Consider the following 19,510-nt stretch of genomic DNA (forward strand, 5'->3'; position numbering starts at 1 on the left):
GTAGACGTACTATCTGATGCAAAATGAAGTCCATCGACTGTATATATTGCTATTGTTCATATCCTATTTGGTTATCTCATATATATATATAAAAAAGTAGGTAAGAAAGTGTCACCTTTTGAAAATTGTGCAAGCCCCTCTTAAGTCTGCGGGAATTACAATTAGGAGTCGTTCAAGTTCAGAAGAATATGGCTCTTGGTTTTTTTTTCAATCCGCTGGAAAAATTGTGCTCTCGTCTGTCCTTTTTTTCCCCTTCTTCTTTGTGTGTTGGCAGTAGATGGCGCCCTTGCGACGCGAGTTTGGCAAACAATTCCAGTTGCAAACTGCCTCACAATCTGAAACAAAATATGATACGTTCCCCTTTGCTGATGGTAAGTATGTCCTCATAACTATTTGGCAGGAAATCATACAAAAAGTGAATATAATATATAATATGCACTAATTGGATTTTTCGGGGAACTAAAAAATGTTTTAAATGTCATTATTTTGTCCAACCCAGGGTGGTGCAATGTGCCTCAACCAAAGTCATGCTCACCTGCGATAGAAAATGGGAGGATGGCTGGTATTTAAAGTTAGTGGTTACCGCCTCCCCCCAAAAATACAATAATAATGTTTTACATACGTCACATTGAGACACGCCCAATTTTCATAATTTTTCTACTAAAATGCATCATGGTGTAGTGCATTACCCTGCTAAATTGTCACAACAATTGGCTTTGATTGAGATGAATGATCTATCATTGACACTTCGTAGCTTAAATGACTTCTACATCTATCACACTGAGATGGTGCCTGTGCTAGGGGGTTTCAGAACCTTTGAGGACCAAGAAAAGAGACTCAGAATGATGTTCTCCATATCACATAACATACCAGTGCATTTCAAATCCACTATTACCCTCAGATAAAAGCTGGTTCACACGCTAAGGGCAAAATCCTGAGAAGCAAACTCAACAATGTTGTTCATGCGGTGCCGTATCATGAGGAGTGCAGTGACCTCTATATGGGAGACACTAAGTAGTTTTCACACAAACAAATGCTACAACATTTCTTTGAGGACAACAACGTCCAAATTCTGTGTTGCCGCTCTGCAGGTGAGCAACCGGTTCGTTTCTAGGACGGTTGTCACCAGCCATGTACAGCAGCAACAACAACAACGGCAATTTAGACCTGAAGACACCTTTTAAATTCAAGGTGAAACATTTTCAACAAACAAGAGTCCGGTTGCCTTGATTCCAGTTTTTTTATATGACTGCAAAAGTACACATTGGAGCTGCAAAACTGGCAGCAAGGCTTCAATGACGTGGGCACACCAGGTCCCGAGGGGCCATTTTAAATCAGCAAACTCTGGCCCAAACACATGTACCCAACCAGCACTGGCACCAGCTTACTGTGAAAGGTGTAACAGAGGCTTTACTTCCCAGTAGGATAATTGAACCACCGCATAAGGCCAATTAAGCCAATGTATTGCTATTTGGAATTGACAACCCCACTTCCATTTAGCCCCCCCCCCATGTGTTGTTCCCTTTTTGTCTCAATCAAGGAAGGTGTGAAGGGAGGCAGTTTGGGGACAGAGTATCCGTGAAGACCTGAGAGCACTGGTAACTATAGAACATGATGATAATGGCCTCTGGAGGAAGGTGCAGGGGCATCGAGGGAGTCTGTGTGACGCTTGGATGAGAAAGGTCAAAATAAATAAAGAGGTGTGCTAGCTTGTCACTGGAGGCTGCTCCAGACCTTCCTCCAAGCTTCTTTCTCCATCCCGTGACTTTTTTCTTCTTTTGTTACCTGGAAACAAGGACAACCCGTTGGCATTTAGTGGCACACAAAAGAATCTCAATGGGATTTGTCTTTTTTTTCCCTTCATGTTAGTTTCAGTATATTGTAACTATAAACCAAAACAAAATCCAGAGGAACATCCGTGATTAAATGCATTTAGAATTTGACAAACTCACTCATGAGACCTCAAATGATTAACTTTGTGCGCATTTTGCTTTTTCTTTTCCTTTTTCTCTGACACGGATAGAAAAAGTATACACATCCCTGTTCAAGTGCAAAAAAGTGAGGCTGAAATAAATCAGTTCAAAACTTTAGTCTAATTTCTAATCTGACCTGTCAAATTTAGTTGACATTAAAAAATATTTTATTAGGGGAATTTAAAAAACAACTGAGTTAATGTGGTTGCACATGTGAGCCCACCCTCCTGAAACAAGATTTTTTTTTTTTTTGTTGAAGTACGTTTATTCATTCATTCATTCATTCATTCATTCATTCATCTTCTGTACCGCTTGATCCTCACGAGGGTCGCGGGGGGTGCTGGAGCCTATCCCAGCTGTCTCCGGGCAGTAGGCGGGGGACACCCTGAATCGGTTGCCAGCCAATCGCAGGGCACACAGAGACGAACAACGATCCGCGCTCACACTCACACCTAGGGACAATTTAGAGTGTTCAATCAGCCTGCCACGCATGTTTTTGGAATGTGGGAGGAAACCGGAGCACCCGGGGAAAACCCACACAGGCCCGGGGAGAACATGCAAACTCCACACAGGGAGGCCGGAGCTGGAATCGAACCCGGCACCTCTGCACTGTGAAGCCGACGTGCTAACCACTGGACTACCGGGCCGCCCTGAAGTACATTTAATGTGTAAAAAAAACAAAGGGGAGGAAGTAGGCCTGAAAAGCTGCAGCTTCACCCTATGTCTTTTCGGTTGGCTTTGTTTTCCTGTAAAGTTCTGTAATGATGATTTTTATTGGATTAGCTTTAGTCAATAAAAGAAAAAAGAATCAACCGAATCAATCGATCAAAAATGTGGCGAATCATGTCATTCTGGAGCCAACAGGGACTTTAGAGTCTTTAAGAAACCATCACAGTAACCCATCATCTGTTGCTAAGCTACGGCAGGGACAGTTGCCACGTCTGACGCAAGGAGTTAGAGAAGACGCACGCATTGCTTGATGTGTTCAGCGGTCGCACTCACTCAATTTCTGCAGGAGCTTCTTCCCGACGTTCTCTTCAGAACTGGACAGAGAGCGAGAGCTGATGTAAGGAGAGGTGGATGATGGCTGGGAGTCTGTAGGCACATCTGAAAGAAGACACAAACAAGTTCAGTTGGTTGAATTTTGAAAGATTTTCTAGTCATTCGGGGTTTTATATGCTGTTTATATCTCTTCATACCCAAATATACTTTTATTTTAGTACACAAAAAATATGAACCAGTTGCACGCAGTTGTTTTCTTATTTTTCAAATTTTAAATTTGAGATCAAACTAATTGAAACAAACACCAACAAATATGAATGAATGCTAATTTTGCAACAAGTAAATAGAAAAACATATATTGTATACCTGGCTCAAGTAACAAAAAGATCAAATTGCAATACATTATAATACAATTACAGCAATACCTACCTATGTTAAATAATATGTTCAACAGAAAATACAAGTTAATTAAAAAAATTAACAAAATAAATAATGTGGTTGCACAAGTGTGCACACCCTCTTGTAACTGGGAATGTGGCCAATCGCATTCAAACTTCAAAATGAGAGTCATCACAGACGGGAAAAAGGTTTTCCTGACATTTTCTTTGCTCTCTAGCAGAAGCCTGTGAAGGATTTGATCTTACACTGACTGGTCTTTGGAATTGTTCATAATTCCATCCACCTTGACTAAAGCCAACTCCCAGCTGAAAAAAACACATTGTGTAGTGTCTGTTTTTAAAGTGTTGAAGGACTTCCTTGTACCCCCGATTTGATGTTTTAAATGAATCAAACCGCATATTAGATTGAAGAACTACTTGGTGCAGAAATGATCTACACATTTATTCAAACGTCTAATAATAATGACCGAAATGCTGACCGTTTTCTCCATAATTTTCTGGTCGATCCTCTTGGATGTAGGGAATCTCATCCATACGGAGGAACACGGTGTCATTGGGACTCCGCTGGCCATCAGATTTGCTACCTGTGTGAAGAAAGGTGCCAGTCAACACTAGCCTTGAAGGTGAATGAGTTGTGATTTAACTGGGAGTGATTTTAGTTGCTGCAATGTGATTTTAAGTCGTAGGACTCATAGTAGACATTAGACATCTATCACACAGTAGAGTACAGATGGTTTGTGGAAAATCCTTTAAGTCCTGACAAAAAAAAAAACAAAAAGCAGATTGCGCATAGCACATTTGTTGCGTTTTGGGAGATGAGTCATAACGAGTCTTTGACTTCATCGGATGCTTTATCTGTAAATACCTTATGGTGTAATATTGTGAAAGATAATTAAACTGGGATTTGAGATGCCCCTCTAAATATACACACACACTGGCCACAACAACATTAGATCCAATACAAGAGCCGTATCAACCAATTCTTTCATAAAATAATAAATCTGTCAAAGAGATATCGAATTTAGGAACATGTTTATTATTTGGATTTTATATAGTTTGCAGTGGTATACGACTGCACGGCATTGAAAAAATTCCCCTCCCTTCTGTACAGCCATAAGGTAACAAATTCCAGCCTGATGAACTTTGCTTTATTGCAATTAATTGTACTGTACTCAGTCAATTTTTTAAAGTTATTTCATATTAGGTAGGCTCGGGCGTTAATCCAAAAAGAGATTAAATGTGAATGCATTGTACTAACAAGTGAAATACAACTGAACTGTACTTTCATGTAGCACCAGAGGGAGTGTGGGTACCACTTGTGACACTAGTACCACACTTTGAGAATCACTGGTATTATACTTTTTTCCTGAATGTATTTTATTTCGGGTTATTTTAAGATTATTGTTCTTTTTCATTCAAAACCATTGAAAATGGGTCATGCATACAATAACGCAGAATAACTGACTTACAGTTTATTTATTTAACATGAACATAATAAAATCACACAAAGAAAAGTTATTATTATTTAGCAAAGCACACCAAATTACTTTTGAGGTGGAAATCCAAACTTCACTTGCGGTGCCCTTCATCACTTGACCCACGGAAGTTTAAAACACACAAATGGCATGACGAAAAACTAAATTGTGAAATACCTAATCAATAATTACTTACGAACAATACGATTTCTCTCATTGAGCCTGCAGGTGTTGCGAAGGCCCGCGTGGGGATGGAGCTGAGCTAGCCGAGCCAGTCCCAGGCGGGTGTGGGCGCTGGTGAGGGGGAGGGCGATACTGTGGGAACGAGCTTCCACCACAGACTGTCTCCCTTTCGTGTCTGGGTCCACCGGGTCCGGCGTCTGGGGGGAGCTGTCCATCCGTGTGGCCGTTAGGGCGTTTTGGTAGTGCGTCCTGATTATCTGAGGGAAGGGTCACAATTTTGGGAAAAATTCAGATGTCGCGTGCTTAATGAGTAGTGGTTTGTCTTTGTCACCTTGATGATCTGCAGGTCTGTGAGCTGTCGGACCGAGTAGTCTGGTAAGTAGAGCCCTCCTGCAGAGAGCTGACCAATACTGCCGCCACTCAGCAGCGAGTCTGATTGGTTCAGACCACTGCTGCGAGAGTTGTATCGATGACCTGCATGGAAAATCAGGAAAAACACTGTAGGAACATGCAGATTTGCACAAGAATAATTAATGACAAAAAAAAATGTACTAAGGCCAAAACACAAGCCTCTTTTACAAAAGTTCTGTAATAATATATAAAATTAGGGAAGAATAATAAAAAAAAGACTTTTAATGCCACTTCCAGTTTATATTTACAGTCAATCTAAACATAAAACTAAGAGACTTATACATGTATATTTAAAACAACCACACAACTACCAAAAGAAATGACCTGCTCATGCTAATATAAATTGGAAAATGCCATCGAATCCAGTTTAGAAAATCTTTGCGTTGACGTGCCCTTTAAGCAATGAATATTTGAAAACAAATGGTGGAGCAACACATGTAGAAACATAATGTAGGCATATTCACAGGCATATATTCCTTATCCTCTCAATAAATGACTAATATTTCAGCAATTTACTGACTAATAGTAGTTGTAAAACTATTTTTCCTTGTTTCCGTGGGCGTGACTAAATTACATTTTCCCCATTTGGCCAAGACTGGCACAGTAGAAGGAGCCATGCATTTAATTTGATTGCAGCATTTAATCATTATTCACAAACGGTTTATTTTTTTATATTTAGGTTGTTACTATATATTTTTATCAAATACAATATCTTTTTTTATTGAAAAACACAAGCAAAAAAAAAAACAATGTTTTGTCATCCTCATATTTTAAGGCACCACTGCGTTGACCTACCAAAGCCCATTCTGTGCTCCTTTACTTTCCACAGCAGATCGAAAGAAAAGTTTGGTCTTTTTCTGAACTATGGATTTTTGCTATTTCCTAATCTTGGGATTAAGAGATATTAAAATGAGTTCTTTTTTTGGAGTTGGATTAAGCCTACCACTGAAATGCAAAAAATGTCCACACACGCTTGGAGACCAAAAGTGCACATTAAAGGAACTGAAAACCTTTTCTGCTGGCTCTGCAATTTTAGCTCACACAATCCCAGTCAGGTTGTCCGCTGGGAAATTCTCTCTCAATCTCTTTTTTTTAATTACTTTCTTCCCACAGCCGCTGCTCGGCCGCACACTTAATGTGGAGGGGATTTAGATGTCAGTTAGTTCCCTGATGATCATTGCTCCTTGTCGACGCTGTCATGCATCAGTTGACATACAGTATATTGACTACTACTGGTTATTGTGGATGCACTTACCAATTGGCAGGGGCGGTATGAGGGCTGGCATGCCGTAGTAGGAAAATGCTCCATTTTCAAAGCGGAGGGCCTCCTTTCCGACTTCTACTTCCACCCGTCCCTGTAACGCCAGCACTCATGTCACCACCACAAATTTTTAGGTGAACTTAATATGATGTTCTCTAAACGTTTGTAGACACAATTTCCAGTGTTTCAATACCTTTTGCACAAATTCCTTAAAAAGAAGCTCAACAGCAAAATTCAGGTGTCTGATCCATTAATTCATTCATTCGTTCATTCATCTTCCGAGCCGCTTGATCCTCACTAGGGTCGCGGGGGGTGCTGGAGCCTATCCCAGCTTTCTCCAGGCAGTAGGCGGGGGACACCCTGAATCGGTTGCCAGCCAATCACAGGGCACACAGAGACGAACAACCATCCACGCTCACACTCACGCCTAGGGACAATTTAGAGTGTTCAATCAGCCTGCCACGCATGTTTTTGGAATGTGGGAGGAAACCGGAGCACCCGGAGAAATCCCACGCAGGCCCGGGGAGAACATGCAAACTCCACACAGGGAGGCCGGAGCTGGAATCGAACCCGGTACCTCTGCACTGTGAAGCCGACGTGCTAACCACTGGACTACCGGCCCGCCCTCCATTAATTCAATATTACATTTTTTAGTTCACTTTAAAGTCCTTCTCATCATGCTGTTCACATGTTGCCACGATAAGATGACGGGAAAGAATTGATGAACACTCTTGCAGTGTCAACAGCAAATTGCAAGGGGGAGACTGGAAGAGTCACAGAAAGGCGTAGAAGTGGACATACACCTCAGGATGCTGGCCACCTCTGCTAAAATTAGCTACATTCTTAGTTCAACAGATGAGTCATTTCTACCTCTGAAATGAAATTATTTGTAAAAATAATCAGAATTTATTTGTGTTTTCTGGAAACAATAGAAAAATAACCTAAGCCACTATTTTAGAAGGATAACGCTATGTGCATTGGGTGAGTTAAGGTTGGGAAACAATGTACTTGGCGGTCGTGTTCCTAGTTCAGAATTGACCGTTGTGAAAAAGGTGATTAAAACAACAAAGTGAATTTTGACTTGTTTGAATTATTTAGTTGTTTTTTTTTTCTCAACGGAACTCAGCATGTTTACCTGCAGGATGAGGACAAAGAAGTCGACGGGTTTGTTCCTTTGGAAGAGGTAGTGCTGAGCAGCGTGTTTGTTCTTGGGGTTGAACTTGAGTTCTTGCACCACACTGGGATGCTTAATGAGACGGAGCAAGATCTTCTCTGACAGGTGACACGGCCTGAACGGCTCCACCTCTGATAGCCAGAGACACAAACGCGCACACAGCAATATGGGATGGTGAGGGGGGAAAAAACACCAATGTTTTTTTTCTGTTCTCTCTTCTCTCTGTCGCCTTCTCAAAGCATATAAAGTCGCAACCGTTTCTGATTGCATTATTGTTTGTTGTCTTTTTTTCCCACCGTCCTCTCCCCAGTCCAACACATAAAATTCAAATTCAGAATTTAATGCCCTTTGCGACTGTTGACATTCGAGTGTATGCACAATTCCGGCAGGTCCCCACAGGGTCACGCAACCTACCAGTAGCCAAGAAGCGATGTGTTGCCAGCAACAACTGGGGAGAGATCTTCACACTCAGCTCATTTTCTGCCACTTTGAATATGGAAAAGTCCTGTTGTTTCCTCTCGTAGTGCGATACTCGCCTTTTTGTCCGATTATCAGCTGAGAAACACACAGCGAAGCCAGGTATTTCAACACGTTTTCTCTTTTCACGCACACTAAATAACTGATCGCTACATAGACTCATTCTCTGCGGATGCAAAGGTATTTAATATACTACATTCCCTCAGATGAATCGTAACTGCTCCATCGACAGCTGTTGACATAGAGACATAAGATCTTCTTGACTGTATGTATAATTAGGGAAAGTGCAATTAAACAGATTTTTTTTCTCCCCCCCAAGTGGTGGCACAAATTAAGAAAGCACATGGAAAAGTGGCGTTTCTATTCATGGATTATGGTGATTTCACTTATTTCATTATGTATAAGTAGTGAGCTGTGAAGAACAAGGGTGAGAGCATTGGATCAATAGAATAATGAGGCGAGTGATTACGTAATCAATCAGTCAAAGAAAGCAGGAACATCTTTTAATAGGAGCCGACAAGAAATTATTGTTACACTCTCCTTTTGTCACCGAAATTGCGAACTGAAAAGCTTTTCAGGTTTGACACATCACATATTTTTGGGGGGGAGATATCTATCTGCGAATTTGTATTCTTCTAAATGCTAGCGTAAGGGTGGAGTTTTACACGTTGCTGTTCGCTGATTGGCTGCTCTAGAATCGTTACGTCTGTGTTACATTGGCAATGGAATATGCCTCTCATTAGCTGGTTCTTTAATTAAATGTCTTTTTAATCCTTTTAGCCACATGCTGCTTCACCTAGTCCAAAAACAGATCATGTAGTAGCCTGTTTTGGCGAAGTTGGATGTAGGACTATTTCTTCATCCTTCTCTTCCATTTTGCAATGCGGGTAAGTAAGAGAAAGCTGGCGTTTATTTGTAATATCTACTTACTGTAAAGATCCGTCTCATCCACAATCTCAGATTTGATGATCTCTTCGATGACGTCCTCCAGGGTGACAATGCCCATCACCTCGTAGAAAGGGTCTCCCTCCCCTTCGTTGTTGACCCGCTGCACTACAGCCAGGTGGGATTTGCCTGCATTCAGCACCAAAGAAAAAAAAGGACACTATATTTTCAAACTAGCTAGCTGTACAAGCCTGTTCTTACTAGAATGTAGTGGTGGGGTTTTGAAGGATCACATTGATTACTTTTTCAATTAATTTCGAGAAAAGTAGATATGAATATAATGACGATCCACCGCTTTGGATTACACTCATATCGTCTAATTACAGTTGAACCTTCAAGGCAGGGGTGTGCAAACTTTTGACATTTGATTTTTTGAAAGCAGGCAAGGTTATTTTAGTTTAGGTTAAAAAATATAGTTTTTATAAAAAGAATAGAAATGATCATATTTGTGCAACATAATTCTTTTTTATTATAAAAATACTTGATCCTCCTTTTAATTGCATTATTTATGTTTGAAAATATTTTAATGTTAAAATAAAAATGGGGTGCCATGGGGATTAATTTTATGTCCGCTACTTTTCTCAATGTACACAATGAATTGGCAGTAGATAAAATGGATGGATTAGTGGATTAAGTTATAATTGCTTCACCTATTATTGAATGAAATAAGGCAAATATCACTATCAATTAATTTAATTCCGGGTCAAACTGTCACTGTCATAACATTTTTAAGTAACAGTTTTACATTCTTGTCAGCCATACAAGTTCTGATGTAAGAAATAAACTCTACCTTAAGAGTAGGCAGGACAAAGAATTGGGACACCATTGGCCCTAACTGTTCAGTTTTTGTTTTCTTTTTTTTAACCGAAAACATTCCAAAATACAAACTCCAGGTTTCAGTTAAATCCATTTATCATTGAAAATGTGTGTGCAATTGTTGACTATACTGTATTCTCATAAGAAGAAGTCGTCATGCAACACCCTAGAAATAAATCTACAACTAGATCTGTGCAGTCTAAATGAAAATGAGCATGAATGCAGCTAAAAAGCCAGGAACCGTATCACATATGCGATCTTACTTATGAGAGTGTTTCAACTCCTTTATGACTTCTGTGGCTCAGACAAGAGGGGAGTATTTGAGGGATTAGCCGGGAGACATTTGGGGAAGATTTGGCTGCCCTTACGTAAAGCATTATTACACAATCAGTCTGGGGCTGGCTGCATCTGCCACCTCTGTGTTTAAAACTACCCAAACACAATGTGACACCATGAATCCAAGATAGTCAACCATTATAAGCATCGAGCGTGCGCATTAGTCAAAACACAACAAATATATGTATTTTTTGCTGCATGATATCCAAATGGGTTATTTTGCCAGCAGAGACACAGACACATATCTATCCTCCACTGAGCCAGTTCATGAGATTTAGAGCGATCACTGGTGAGGGATCAAACCTTTTAATCCCCTCGAGCAGGGGTGGGTAACCTGTGGCCCGTGAACTATAAACAACCCACAAGAACATGTGGATAGTCCCACCGGGCAAATCTCAAGACAAATTAAAAATCGGAACAACAGCTGCAAAACATGTATTTAACCCACAAAAGCTGATAACGTCATAATAATAAAGCATGCAAGTAATAAAACATGCTGATTGACAGACTGCTTAAAGTTGATATGAATTTGCCTAAGGTGATGATGTCAGCCTGTCTAAGTGGCTAAGGTGAGTCAGGCATGGATATGCCCTCAGAGCTGCTGATGTGCCCGGACACTGCATTACGTCACTTGTACGTTACATAATATCCTTGCAGAACAACACGCGCACACACACACGCATACACACACACACACAAGCATACACACGCACGCCCCGAGTGAAAAGCGGGTCTAATGTGAATGTCTCTTTTGCAAATTGTTCTGCTCCACCAGTTTCAGGGCTCTCCTCCCATGATGTATTGTTGTGTGAACATCACATTAAGTTCACTGTCGCAGGTGATATAATTGCTGCATTACATCTATAGATTATAAGAACCAGGATGGTTGAATTTGAAGCATTGTTTTTGTGCTTTTGTTGTTGTTGGTGTTGTTTTTTTTTTTGCTAGTACAGCATTTTGGGCGATGGCCCTTTCCTCAGCAGCCATAACATTAAGTACACCTAAGTGGAAGAGCTCTGCCAAAGATCTGGCAATTAAATTCTATTGTTATTTAGCTCATAATTTCACACCATTCTTATTTTCGTGTTTACTTGGTTTTTTTTCTGGTCACATTGCTCATATCTTGGTTATTTAATTATGCTTCCTCAAATTTGCCATATAAATGTATAAACATACAACAGACATGGCAAACAACTTCATCGTGTCTTACAAAGCCACCCACTCATCCAAAATACAAAATTATAAATGGTATATTTAATATATTATGACAAAATGTATTATCTATCCACCTGTCATTCAAAAGTGATTATTTGTTTGTAAAGGCAGATTTCTTAATACACCTCTTCTATCAGATATCATGCCATTGCTCAGAAAGACCTAATAAATTGTCCATTGGGTTTTCACATGCAGGCAGGTTTTGCTTGAGAGTTGTGACATTTCCCCCTCATTTCCGCAGTAAGACCGACCCCAGTAATCCCAGTGTGACGTTCCCGCAGCAGGGCGGCCTGTGCAATGGGAGGATTTAATTCATCAATGTATGAAAGAAGCCTCCAGACGGGAAAGGAAAAAGGTTAGAGTTGAATTTTTTATGATTGCTCTGCGGGTTGAATGGCAACCGCCTGCGGAGTGCAGGATGGGGATTGGGGGAGGGCGGGTGGGGAGCTCTTCATCGTCAGACCCGAGAGTCGGCGGGTCAACAGACCAAAAGCTATCCGTCATAATCCTGAGCAGGATGAAGCAATGGACCTACTGACCTGTCAGTGACAATGTCATTTATGATCCGCTCTCCAAAGTCAACATGTCTCCCTTCACATAATAATCAGGGGGCTGAAGCGTTCACTGGCACCTGATATATGTGTCCATAAAAAGCACATTTTATGTCCACCTAATGGCCAAGTTATTTTGAACTTATTTTTACCAAATCAATATGAAATACTCATTTGGTTGCTGCAAATGTTTTTTCCTCTTCATCTTTCTTCTTGAACTGTAACTTTTCTTCCATTTTGTGTTTGTTTTTATGTCATACTCAAATGAATCGTCCATTCGGTGTTCATGAGCAGGCAGGCTTTGCTCGTGAGATTCTATGGCTGCGACGCATTCCCAAAAAGCTGGGACAGAGTCATGTTTACCATTGCGTTACAGCACCTTTTCTTTTAATCAACATTCGGCTACTGAGGACACAAAGCTTTCTTTGTGGATTTCTTTCCCATTCTTGCTTGATTTAAAGCTTCAGCTGTTCAACATTCAAGAGGATCTCCATTGTCGTATTTTACATTTCATAATATGCCACACATTTCCATTGGGAGACAGGTCTGGACTGCAGGCAGGCCAGTCTTGTACCTACACACTTTTCCTACGAAGCCACGATGTGGTAGCACATGCAGAATGTGGTTCGTCATTGTCTTGCTGAATTATATAGAAAATATAGAGGTTGAACATGATTTGCAAATCATTGTATTTTGGTAGTGTGTCATAAAGTAAGGCAAATTACAATTCTCAAACAAAGCGTCCTTCTTCTATACGATTTACAATGAATCACAAAGCTCCTGTATGATGGTAACTGACAAAGACAAACATGAAGGACATTTTTGCTATTGTTAATTTTAATTAGTTTATGTGTGATCTAGTTACAGTTAGTTTTGTTGAAAGCATTTTCATTTGTATTTCGTTACTGAAAATGGTTTTCCAATTTTAGTTTCAGTTATTTTATGAATGTGAGTGTGAATATTTTATTGTCTATGCATGCCCTGTGATTGACTCATAACCAATGGATGGTCGAGCTTGCCTCTCACCCTGAGTCAGCTGGGATAGATGCCACTCACCCGTTACCCTAATTAGGACAAGAGCTGAACATAAAAAAATGGATGCAAAGATGCAACCAGGGCTGGACTGCCCATCTGTCATAGGGCAGGATGCCCGGTGGGCCAGAATGTTTTGGGGGATGATACGATGCTATTTAATTACGGTATTATTTTCCCCCCATTTTACCCCAAGAAACCGACTCACAATTTAGACAGCAATCTGAACCAATCAACGGCAAATACAAATGGCATTATCAAGTAAATGAAGCTTAGCAGAATGATTGATCCTGGTTGTATTATTCGTGTGTTGAGCAAAGTTCTGGATATAAGTGCAAGGGGCAGTTTTCTTTTTGTTTGTTGGTCTTAGATTGATAACCTACAGAAAGGCCCTGTGCCGTCCGTCATGTTTGGTTCTGTAACCCCTGCTTGAACCCCCTCGGTTTGACACTGTTTCACATTTCACATCTGGCCCTCTCCATAGGGATGAAAGACTCTTCGTGGCCACAGCCTACTGTGAGCTTAACACGGCCCTTCTCTCAGTTTTCGGTGTGTTTTTAACTACACACACCAACTTCAAAGGCCCCTCACACCATAGGTGGTGAGAGGTCCAGAATGGGAAGCCGAGCATATGGTGCCTTAAAAGCCAGCAGCACCGCCTTCCTAATAGTCTGGCGGCCTGGGATTGTTCCAATAGGAGCAGGATTCACCCCAGCGTTCAATTACCTCGTTTGAATTCCTCCAGCATCACGTCCAGCTTGGTATCATTGAAGACGCAATGCATGGGGTGCTTGTAGAACTCTGTGATGGTCTTGAGCGGGGTGCAGTCATCGGGGTCCACGAAGGCCAGGTCCTTTACGAACAGGATGTCCACAATGTTGGACCGCTCGTTCTCGTACACGGGGATCCTGGTGAAGCCGCTCTGCATCACGTCAGACATGGTGCCAAAGTCCAGCGCGGCGTCCGAAGACAGCATGTAGCAGTCGGACAGAGGGGTAAGCACGTCCTCTACGGTCTTGGTCCTCAGCTCCAGAGCCCCTTGGATAATGTTGAGCTCCTCCTTCACCAGGTCGTGGTACGGGTCGGTGACGCGGAGCATGGCCACCAGCTTCTCTCGCGTGTAGAAGCTGGAGATCTCCTGGTGGAGCAGAAAGTCCAGGATCTTGGACACCGGATAGGCGATGGGCAGGAAGAGGAGCATGAGGAGCCGGGTGGCGCAAAGAGTCTTGGACGCGATGGCGAGGCTGTGCCGGGATGCCACCGAATGGGGCAATATCTCCCCGATGAAGAAAATCCCCAAAGTGCAGGATGCGGTGGAAAGCGCAGTCATTCCTAAAATCTGACACATCCACACCACGAAGCAAGTGTTGGTGAGGACGTTACCCAGCACCACGGTGCATAGGATGTAGTTGCCGTGTTTGCGCACAGACTCAATCTTCCGCGCGTACTTCTGCTCCTTCTGGGTGCCGCTGTTCTGCAGCACCCGCAGCTCCACGGGGTCCAACGCCAGCATGCTGATGTTGAGCCCGCTGCACAGTGCCGAGAGCCCCAAAAGCAGCACGGACACGCCGGCTTGCAGCCACGCGTCCGCCTCGGCGGGTCTCTCCACCACCGCCAACCAAAAGTCCCTCGTGTCGAAGTGTTCCCATTTGACGCCGTCGAAGGCGCACATGGAGTAATACTTGACCGCCTCGCCTCGGCGCAAGTGCTTGGCGAGGATCTCGACGAGCACCGAGTTGTGGCTGGAGGCGGATTTAAACGAACCCAGCAGCTCAATGTCAGAAGTCCGGGCGCTCTCCTCCTCGCACGGGTTCCCCCTGGAGCGATCCGCATCCCGATCCGGTTCTTCGATAAAGGCGATCCACGGCGCAGCTGCAGCCGCTTCGGCCGCCCCGCTCCGGTTCACGCGCGGATGCTCCGTGTAGTAAACCCTCAACACGAAGCGAGTCCCCTCCGTGGCTCTCAGGACGCCGTTCTGCACGGATAGCTCTCCGCTTTGGGTGTCCTCGGGCCGGACGCCGAGCAGAGCCGCGGCGGGAGCTGCGAGCCTCGAGAGAAAGAGGATGAAAAGGAGGAGAGGATGCAGGATGCGGCAGGGAGCAGCATCCGCAGCCATCATGCCGAACGAAGGACGTGTGGGGGAGCTGGCAGGGTCACGTGGTTTGCGGACGAAGCCGCATATCCGTGGAACTCAGCCGCCGGTATGTCACACTTTGAACACGCACCGCAGCATTTAAATATACATGACACCCCGCGTGACGTCTCCTTCGCTTTCTGCCGCTTGCTAAAAATAGAATCGGGAGGCATGACACCCCGTGTCAAATCTACTCCATCATTCATAACACCAGGAGTATAAAATACAATCGTAGCAACAACAACAACGACAACGTATCCAATTGCAAAAAAAAAAATCGATAAAACGATCTCATCTGTATGTAGTGCTCAAATTAACCGTTAGATGGTAGCATTGTCACTTATTTCAACCAAAAGCCAAAGGAGCAAGAATTCTTGCCAAGTGCCATGACTGACGTTCTTAAGTATCAGTGAAGGAGGAAGTACTTCAGTGCAAGAACACGCTATTGAGAACAAGTACAGGCGCTTCAGTACAAGTGGGGGAAAGTGCCTTCGTACTTGAGCACTTTAAATCCCGACCATCATCTTTAACGTTAAAAACAAACATAATTAAATCATCACTCCCCTCCGTCTTTACTACGTACTTTACTGAAGCGATTTGATCAAAATACAATAACACCATAACTGTAATTTTGATAGTTATTTGTGTTTCATCTCTACTGTATTGGTGAAAGAAATGATACTCAAATGAAACTTTTTCAGTTCAAAACTTTTTTTTAATTCCACATTTTAATCATTTTTACTTATACTTGAGCGAATTAAATTACTCACAAAACAATGCCATTTTTCCTTTTTTTAATTTTATACGTTTTATACGTTTTTCGTATTTGTTTAAAACTTTTTTTGTATTTATTAAAAACTTTCGTATTTAAAACTTTCCATGTCATTTCGAAAATGACATGGAAAGTTTTGTAAAAGCACAACCCAAGGCAAAGACAAAAAGACAACTGTTTTCAATAATAACAATGAAATTAAAATTCAATGGATTTTCCCGTATTATGTTTTCATGTACCCTCTATACAGGCAAATGTAATCACACACATCTTAAACTGATAGAAAATGTACATTACATTTTTTTTATTGAATAACATGGTTTTTCACAGAATTACTTCACAAACATATTTTACGTATTTTGTTCGGATTGAAAGAATTACTGTATTTGTTATTTTCATTATGGTACTTAAATGACATAAAAACAAAACCAGGGTTTTTTTTTCTGTATGAGCGCTTCATTGGATATTTAAGGGTGTGTACGCTCGTTAGGCGAAATACATAAAATCCAAATAAACCCGGTCCGGTTCTTTTTCGTCTTCTTCTTCTTATTATTATTATTATTACAACTTTTTAGCGTGGCAAAAACCAACGGCCATCTCCACCTGTGGTTATAGCTTTAGTGAATCCGATTTGGCTGCTATACCTAATGTTCAGAACAGGAATGAGTCACTAATTTGGGTATTGTTTTGTGTTTTTGGTTATTGTAAAGTGTCCTTGGCTGTCTTGAATGGCGCTTATAAATAAATTGTATTATTATTATTAATATAAACACACACACACACGCACATACACAAATCCTGAAACGACAATTTGGTGACTTTTAAAAACCACCGCTTGGAATAAGAATGCGAATGTGTGACGAGGCATACTGTAATATTGTGCATGCACAAAACAAAAAGAATGGAATCGTCTTGAAGTATGTGTATTAAAAAAATATCTAAACGTTTATTCCATTCTATTGTAGCTCGTGTATCCGCGTCTAAAAAAACTAAAATAAAGTTGCCAATTTTTGTTGTTGTTTGTTGTTCCCGTTTGATAATTTTTTTTCGATAAAAGTAATCGTAACCTGATGTTTAACTTATGCTTTGAAGTTCAACAGACGTCGTTGGATGACGCAAAGTCATTACGGTAATTATTTCGCACCGCACGTAAAAAAACATCTTCGCTGCACGTTTTGTATAATTGCCACTGCAACTCATAAAAAGAACACAGAGGTTTGTATGAGCGCCGTTTGTACGAATATTGTTGAAGACGTACAAAAAAACTCTCAAAAGTTCACACCGGTTTTTTAAACATTTTAACATTTCACATTTAACATTTTTTAAGTTAACAACCTGCTGCTGGTATTTACAGCTTTGGTAACGAGGAGAACGTCCTTCAAAGTAAAATAAATCCTCGTCTTCATCTCATTACAAATGTTTGGTTTAGGTTATTTATCTATTCATGAAGTAGCCAAAGATTGAGCGTAATACTCGAGAAACCAGATCACGTCGTGGGTAAACTTGTAAATGACGTATTTCAATTAAGGTGCAAATTGTAAAGACTTAAACAATCAATAGTGATTTTTTTCCTTTTAAAAGAAGTTCGTTATTGCGCGAAAACTCAGACCTCAATGATGAACGCTTTTGAGCTTTTGTGTCACAACTTGGAAAGTTAGCGGGGGTTTTTTTTGTTTTATTTTTATTACTCGGCCTGTTATGTTTCTCATGCAGTTTGGCGCTCGTGAGACCTGCATGCGTGCATGACCCCAAAAGCAGCGCTGAGTGCCTTTGGAGACAGACGCTTGTCTGTGCTCCCCCGTGAATGATCCAGTCCTCATATTTATGAGCGTGTCACTTTTTCTGTACTCAGAGAGCACAGACTGACCTCTCGCAAGTCGATTCAAGTTCATATGTTGTGCAGGAACATAAAAAAAGACTCATTCACTAAACGTTCAAAGAAACGCCAATATTTCATGACACCATAGAACGTGAAATATAATTATTCAGTTTGTAAAAAAAACTAAACAAACAAACGATACATTTATTTATCAAGCATTAAAATAATATACTCATAGTTTTTGGAATGTATTTGGATCAAAGGTACTATAAAATACATGCAACATGTAGGATATGGGCTACTTGAGTTTTGACATGAGTTCGACCTTAGATTTAGTTTAATAATTCGAAAAAAAGAATGTGACTACCGCATTTCAACAGCTGTAACATAATAATGTATATAAATATAGTGCTTTGCTGTTTTTGCAATGCAGCACGTGTGTATAATTATTCCTTGGTCAATGTATTAAATTACATCCGTAAAACACACCATGCACAATAACAATAATGATGATGAAAGTACAGTAAAGTAAACAAAAGCACAATAACAGGTTGAAAAATACATGAACATGTAATTTTTACAAAATGTACTAGAAGGGTATCTTGCGCAACCTAGAAATTTGCAGTCTGCAGCATTAAAATTGGGGTGGGGGGGACAACGTGTTTCATTGTACAAAATAAATGTTTCAGAAAAGAATAGAAGAAAAACAAAAAAGTTCAATATACGTGCAATATAAAATTAAGGGGGGGGGGTTTAAGCACCCGCGCCCATCAATGTCTGTGCATGTTCCTGTCTACTTTACGCCTTAGTGAGTATTAATAATTCATGTTGTTTGGTAACAGTTGCTTGTCACCTTTTTCACAGTTTGTACAGATATACTGTATATATATGGTATATGTTTTTTAAGATAAGATAAGATATCCTTTATTCGTCCCACACTGGGGAAATTTACAGCCTCCAGCAGCAAGAATGTATGTAGAAAGAAGAAAGGAGAAAGAGAAAAAAAACCCAACAAACATCTTTCAATTAAATACAAAAGGGAACACAAATGGATAAATCGCAGTACTATTTACAATTTTCCTTCACATCATTGAATTATTATTATTATTATGATTGTTATTTTTTATTCATCAGCCTGACAGAAGTCGGTAGGAACGAGCGTCAGTATCTCTCCTTCTTGCAGTGCGGGTGTAACAGTCTCTGGCTGAAGGAGCTACCAAGTGCTGTCAGGGCGGGCTGGAGGGGGTGGGAGGAACTGGCCATCATAGCTTTTAGCTTAGTTAGCATCCTTATGTTGCCCACCTCCTCCAGAGTGTCAAGGGAGCAACCCAGGACAGAACTGGCCTTCCTGACCAGTCGCTCCAGTCTCTTTCTGTCCCGGGCTGAGATGCTGCCTGACCAGCAGACAATGCCATAATGGATGGCCGAGGCCACCACCGAGTTATAGAACGTCTTAAGGAGTGACCCCTGAACCCCAAAAGACCTCAGTTTCCTGAGTAGGAAGAGTCGGCTCTGTCCTTTCCTAATCAGGGTGTC

At 41.2% G+C, this 19,510-nt stretch overlaps 1 protein-coding gene and 1 long non-coding RNA gene across 4 annotated transcripts; one reads left to right on the forward strand and one right to left on the reverse strand.

Annotated features, from left to right (window-relative positions):
- Nucleotides 1–253: 253 nt before the first annotated feature.
- LOC127610844 (metal transporter CNNM1) lies at nucleotides 254–15,658 on the reverse strand. 3 transcript variants are annotated; one of them, XR_007965050.1, is made up of 11 exons: nucleotides 13,976–15,658; nucleotides 9,285–9,428; nucleotides 8,292–8,432; nucleotides 7,839–8,008; nucleotides 6,698–6,797; nucleotides 5,363–5,505; nucleotides 5,045–5,288; nucleotides 3,841–3,957; nucleotides 2,976–3,080; nucleotides 1,199–1,785; nucleotides 254–1,167 (listed from the first exon to the last, which is right to left on the reverse strand). XR_007965050.1 is itself a non-coding variant. In XM_052081306.1 (10 exons), exons 1-10 carry the CDS (start codon nucleotides 15,366–15,368, stop codon nucleotides 1,706–1,708), a joined length of 2,637 nt encoding a protein of 878 aa, XP_051937266.1. In that variant the 5' UTR covers nucleotides 15,369–15,658; the 3' UTR covers nucleotides 254–1,705. The 3 variants fall into 3 exon arrangements, 2 of the variants coding, with proteins under 2 accessions (XP_051937266.1, XP_051937267.1); XM_052081306.1 differs by having other exon boundaries at nucleotides 254–1,785; XM_052081307.1 differs by having other exon boundaries at nucleotides 254–1,785; nucleotides 3,853–3,957; nucleotides 13,976–15,655.
- On the forward strand, nucleotides 3,563–5,512 carry LOC127610851 (uncharacterized). The gene is made up of 3 exons (XR_007965051.1): nucleotides 3,563–3,996; nucleotides 5,077–5,270; nucleotides 5,378–5,512. It is a non-coding gene; the product is annotated as an uncharacterized LOC127610851 (long non-coding RNA).
- Nucleotides 15,659–19,510: the final 3,852 nt, after the last annotated feature.

This window comes from Hippocampus zosterae, chromosome 11 (assembly GCF_025434085.1).
Source record: "Hippocampus zosterae strain Florida chromosome 11, ASM2543408v3, whole genome shotgun sequence".
Classification (NCBI taxonomy): Eukaryota; Metazoa; Chordata; class Actinopteri; order Syngnathiformes; family Syngnathidae; genus Hippocampus; species Hippocampus zosterae.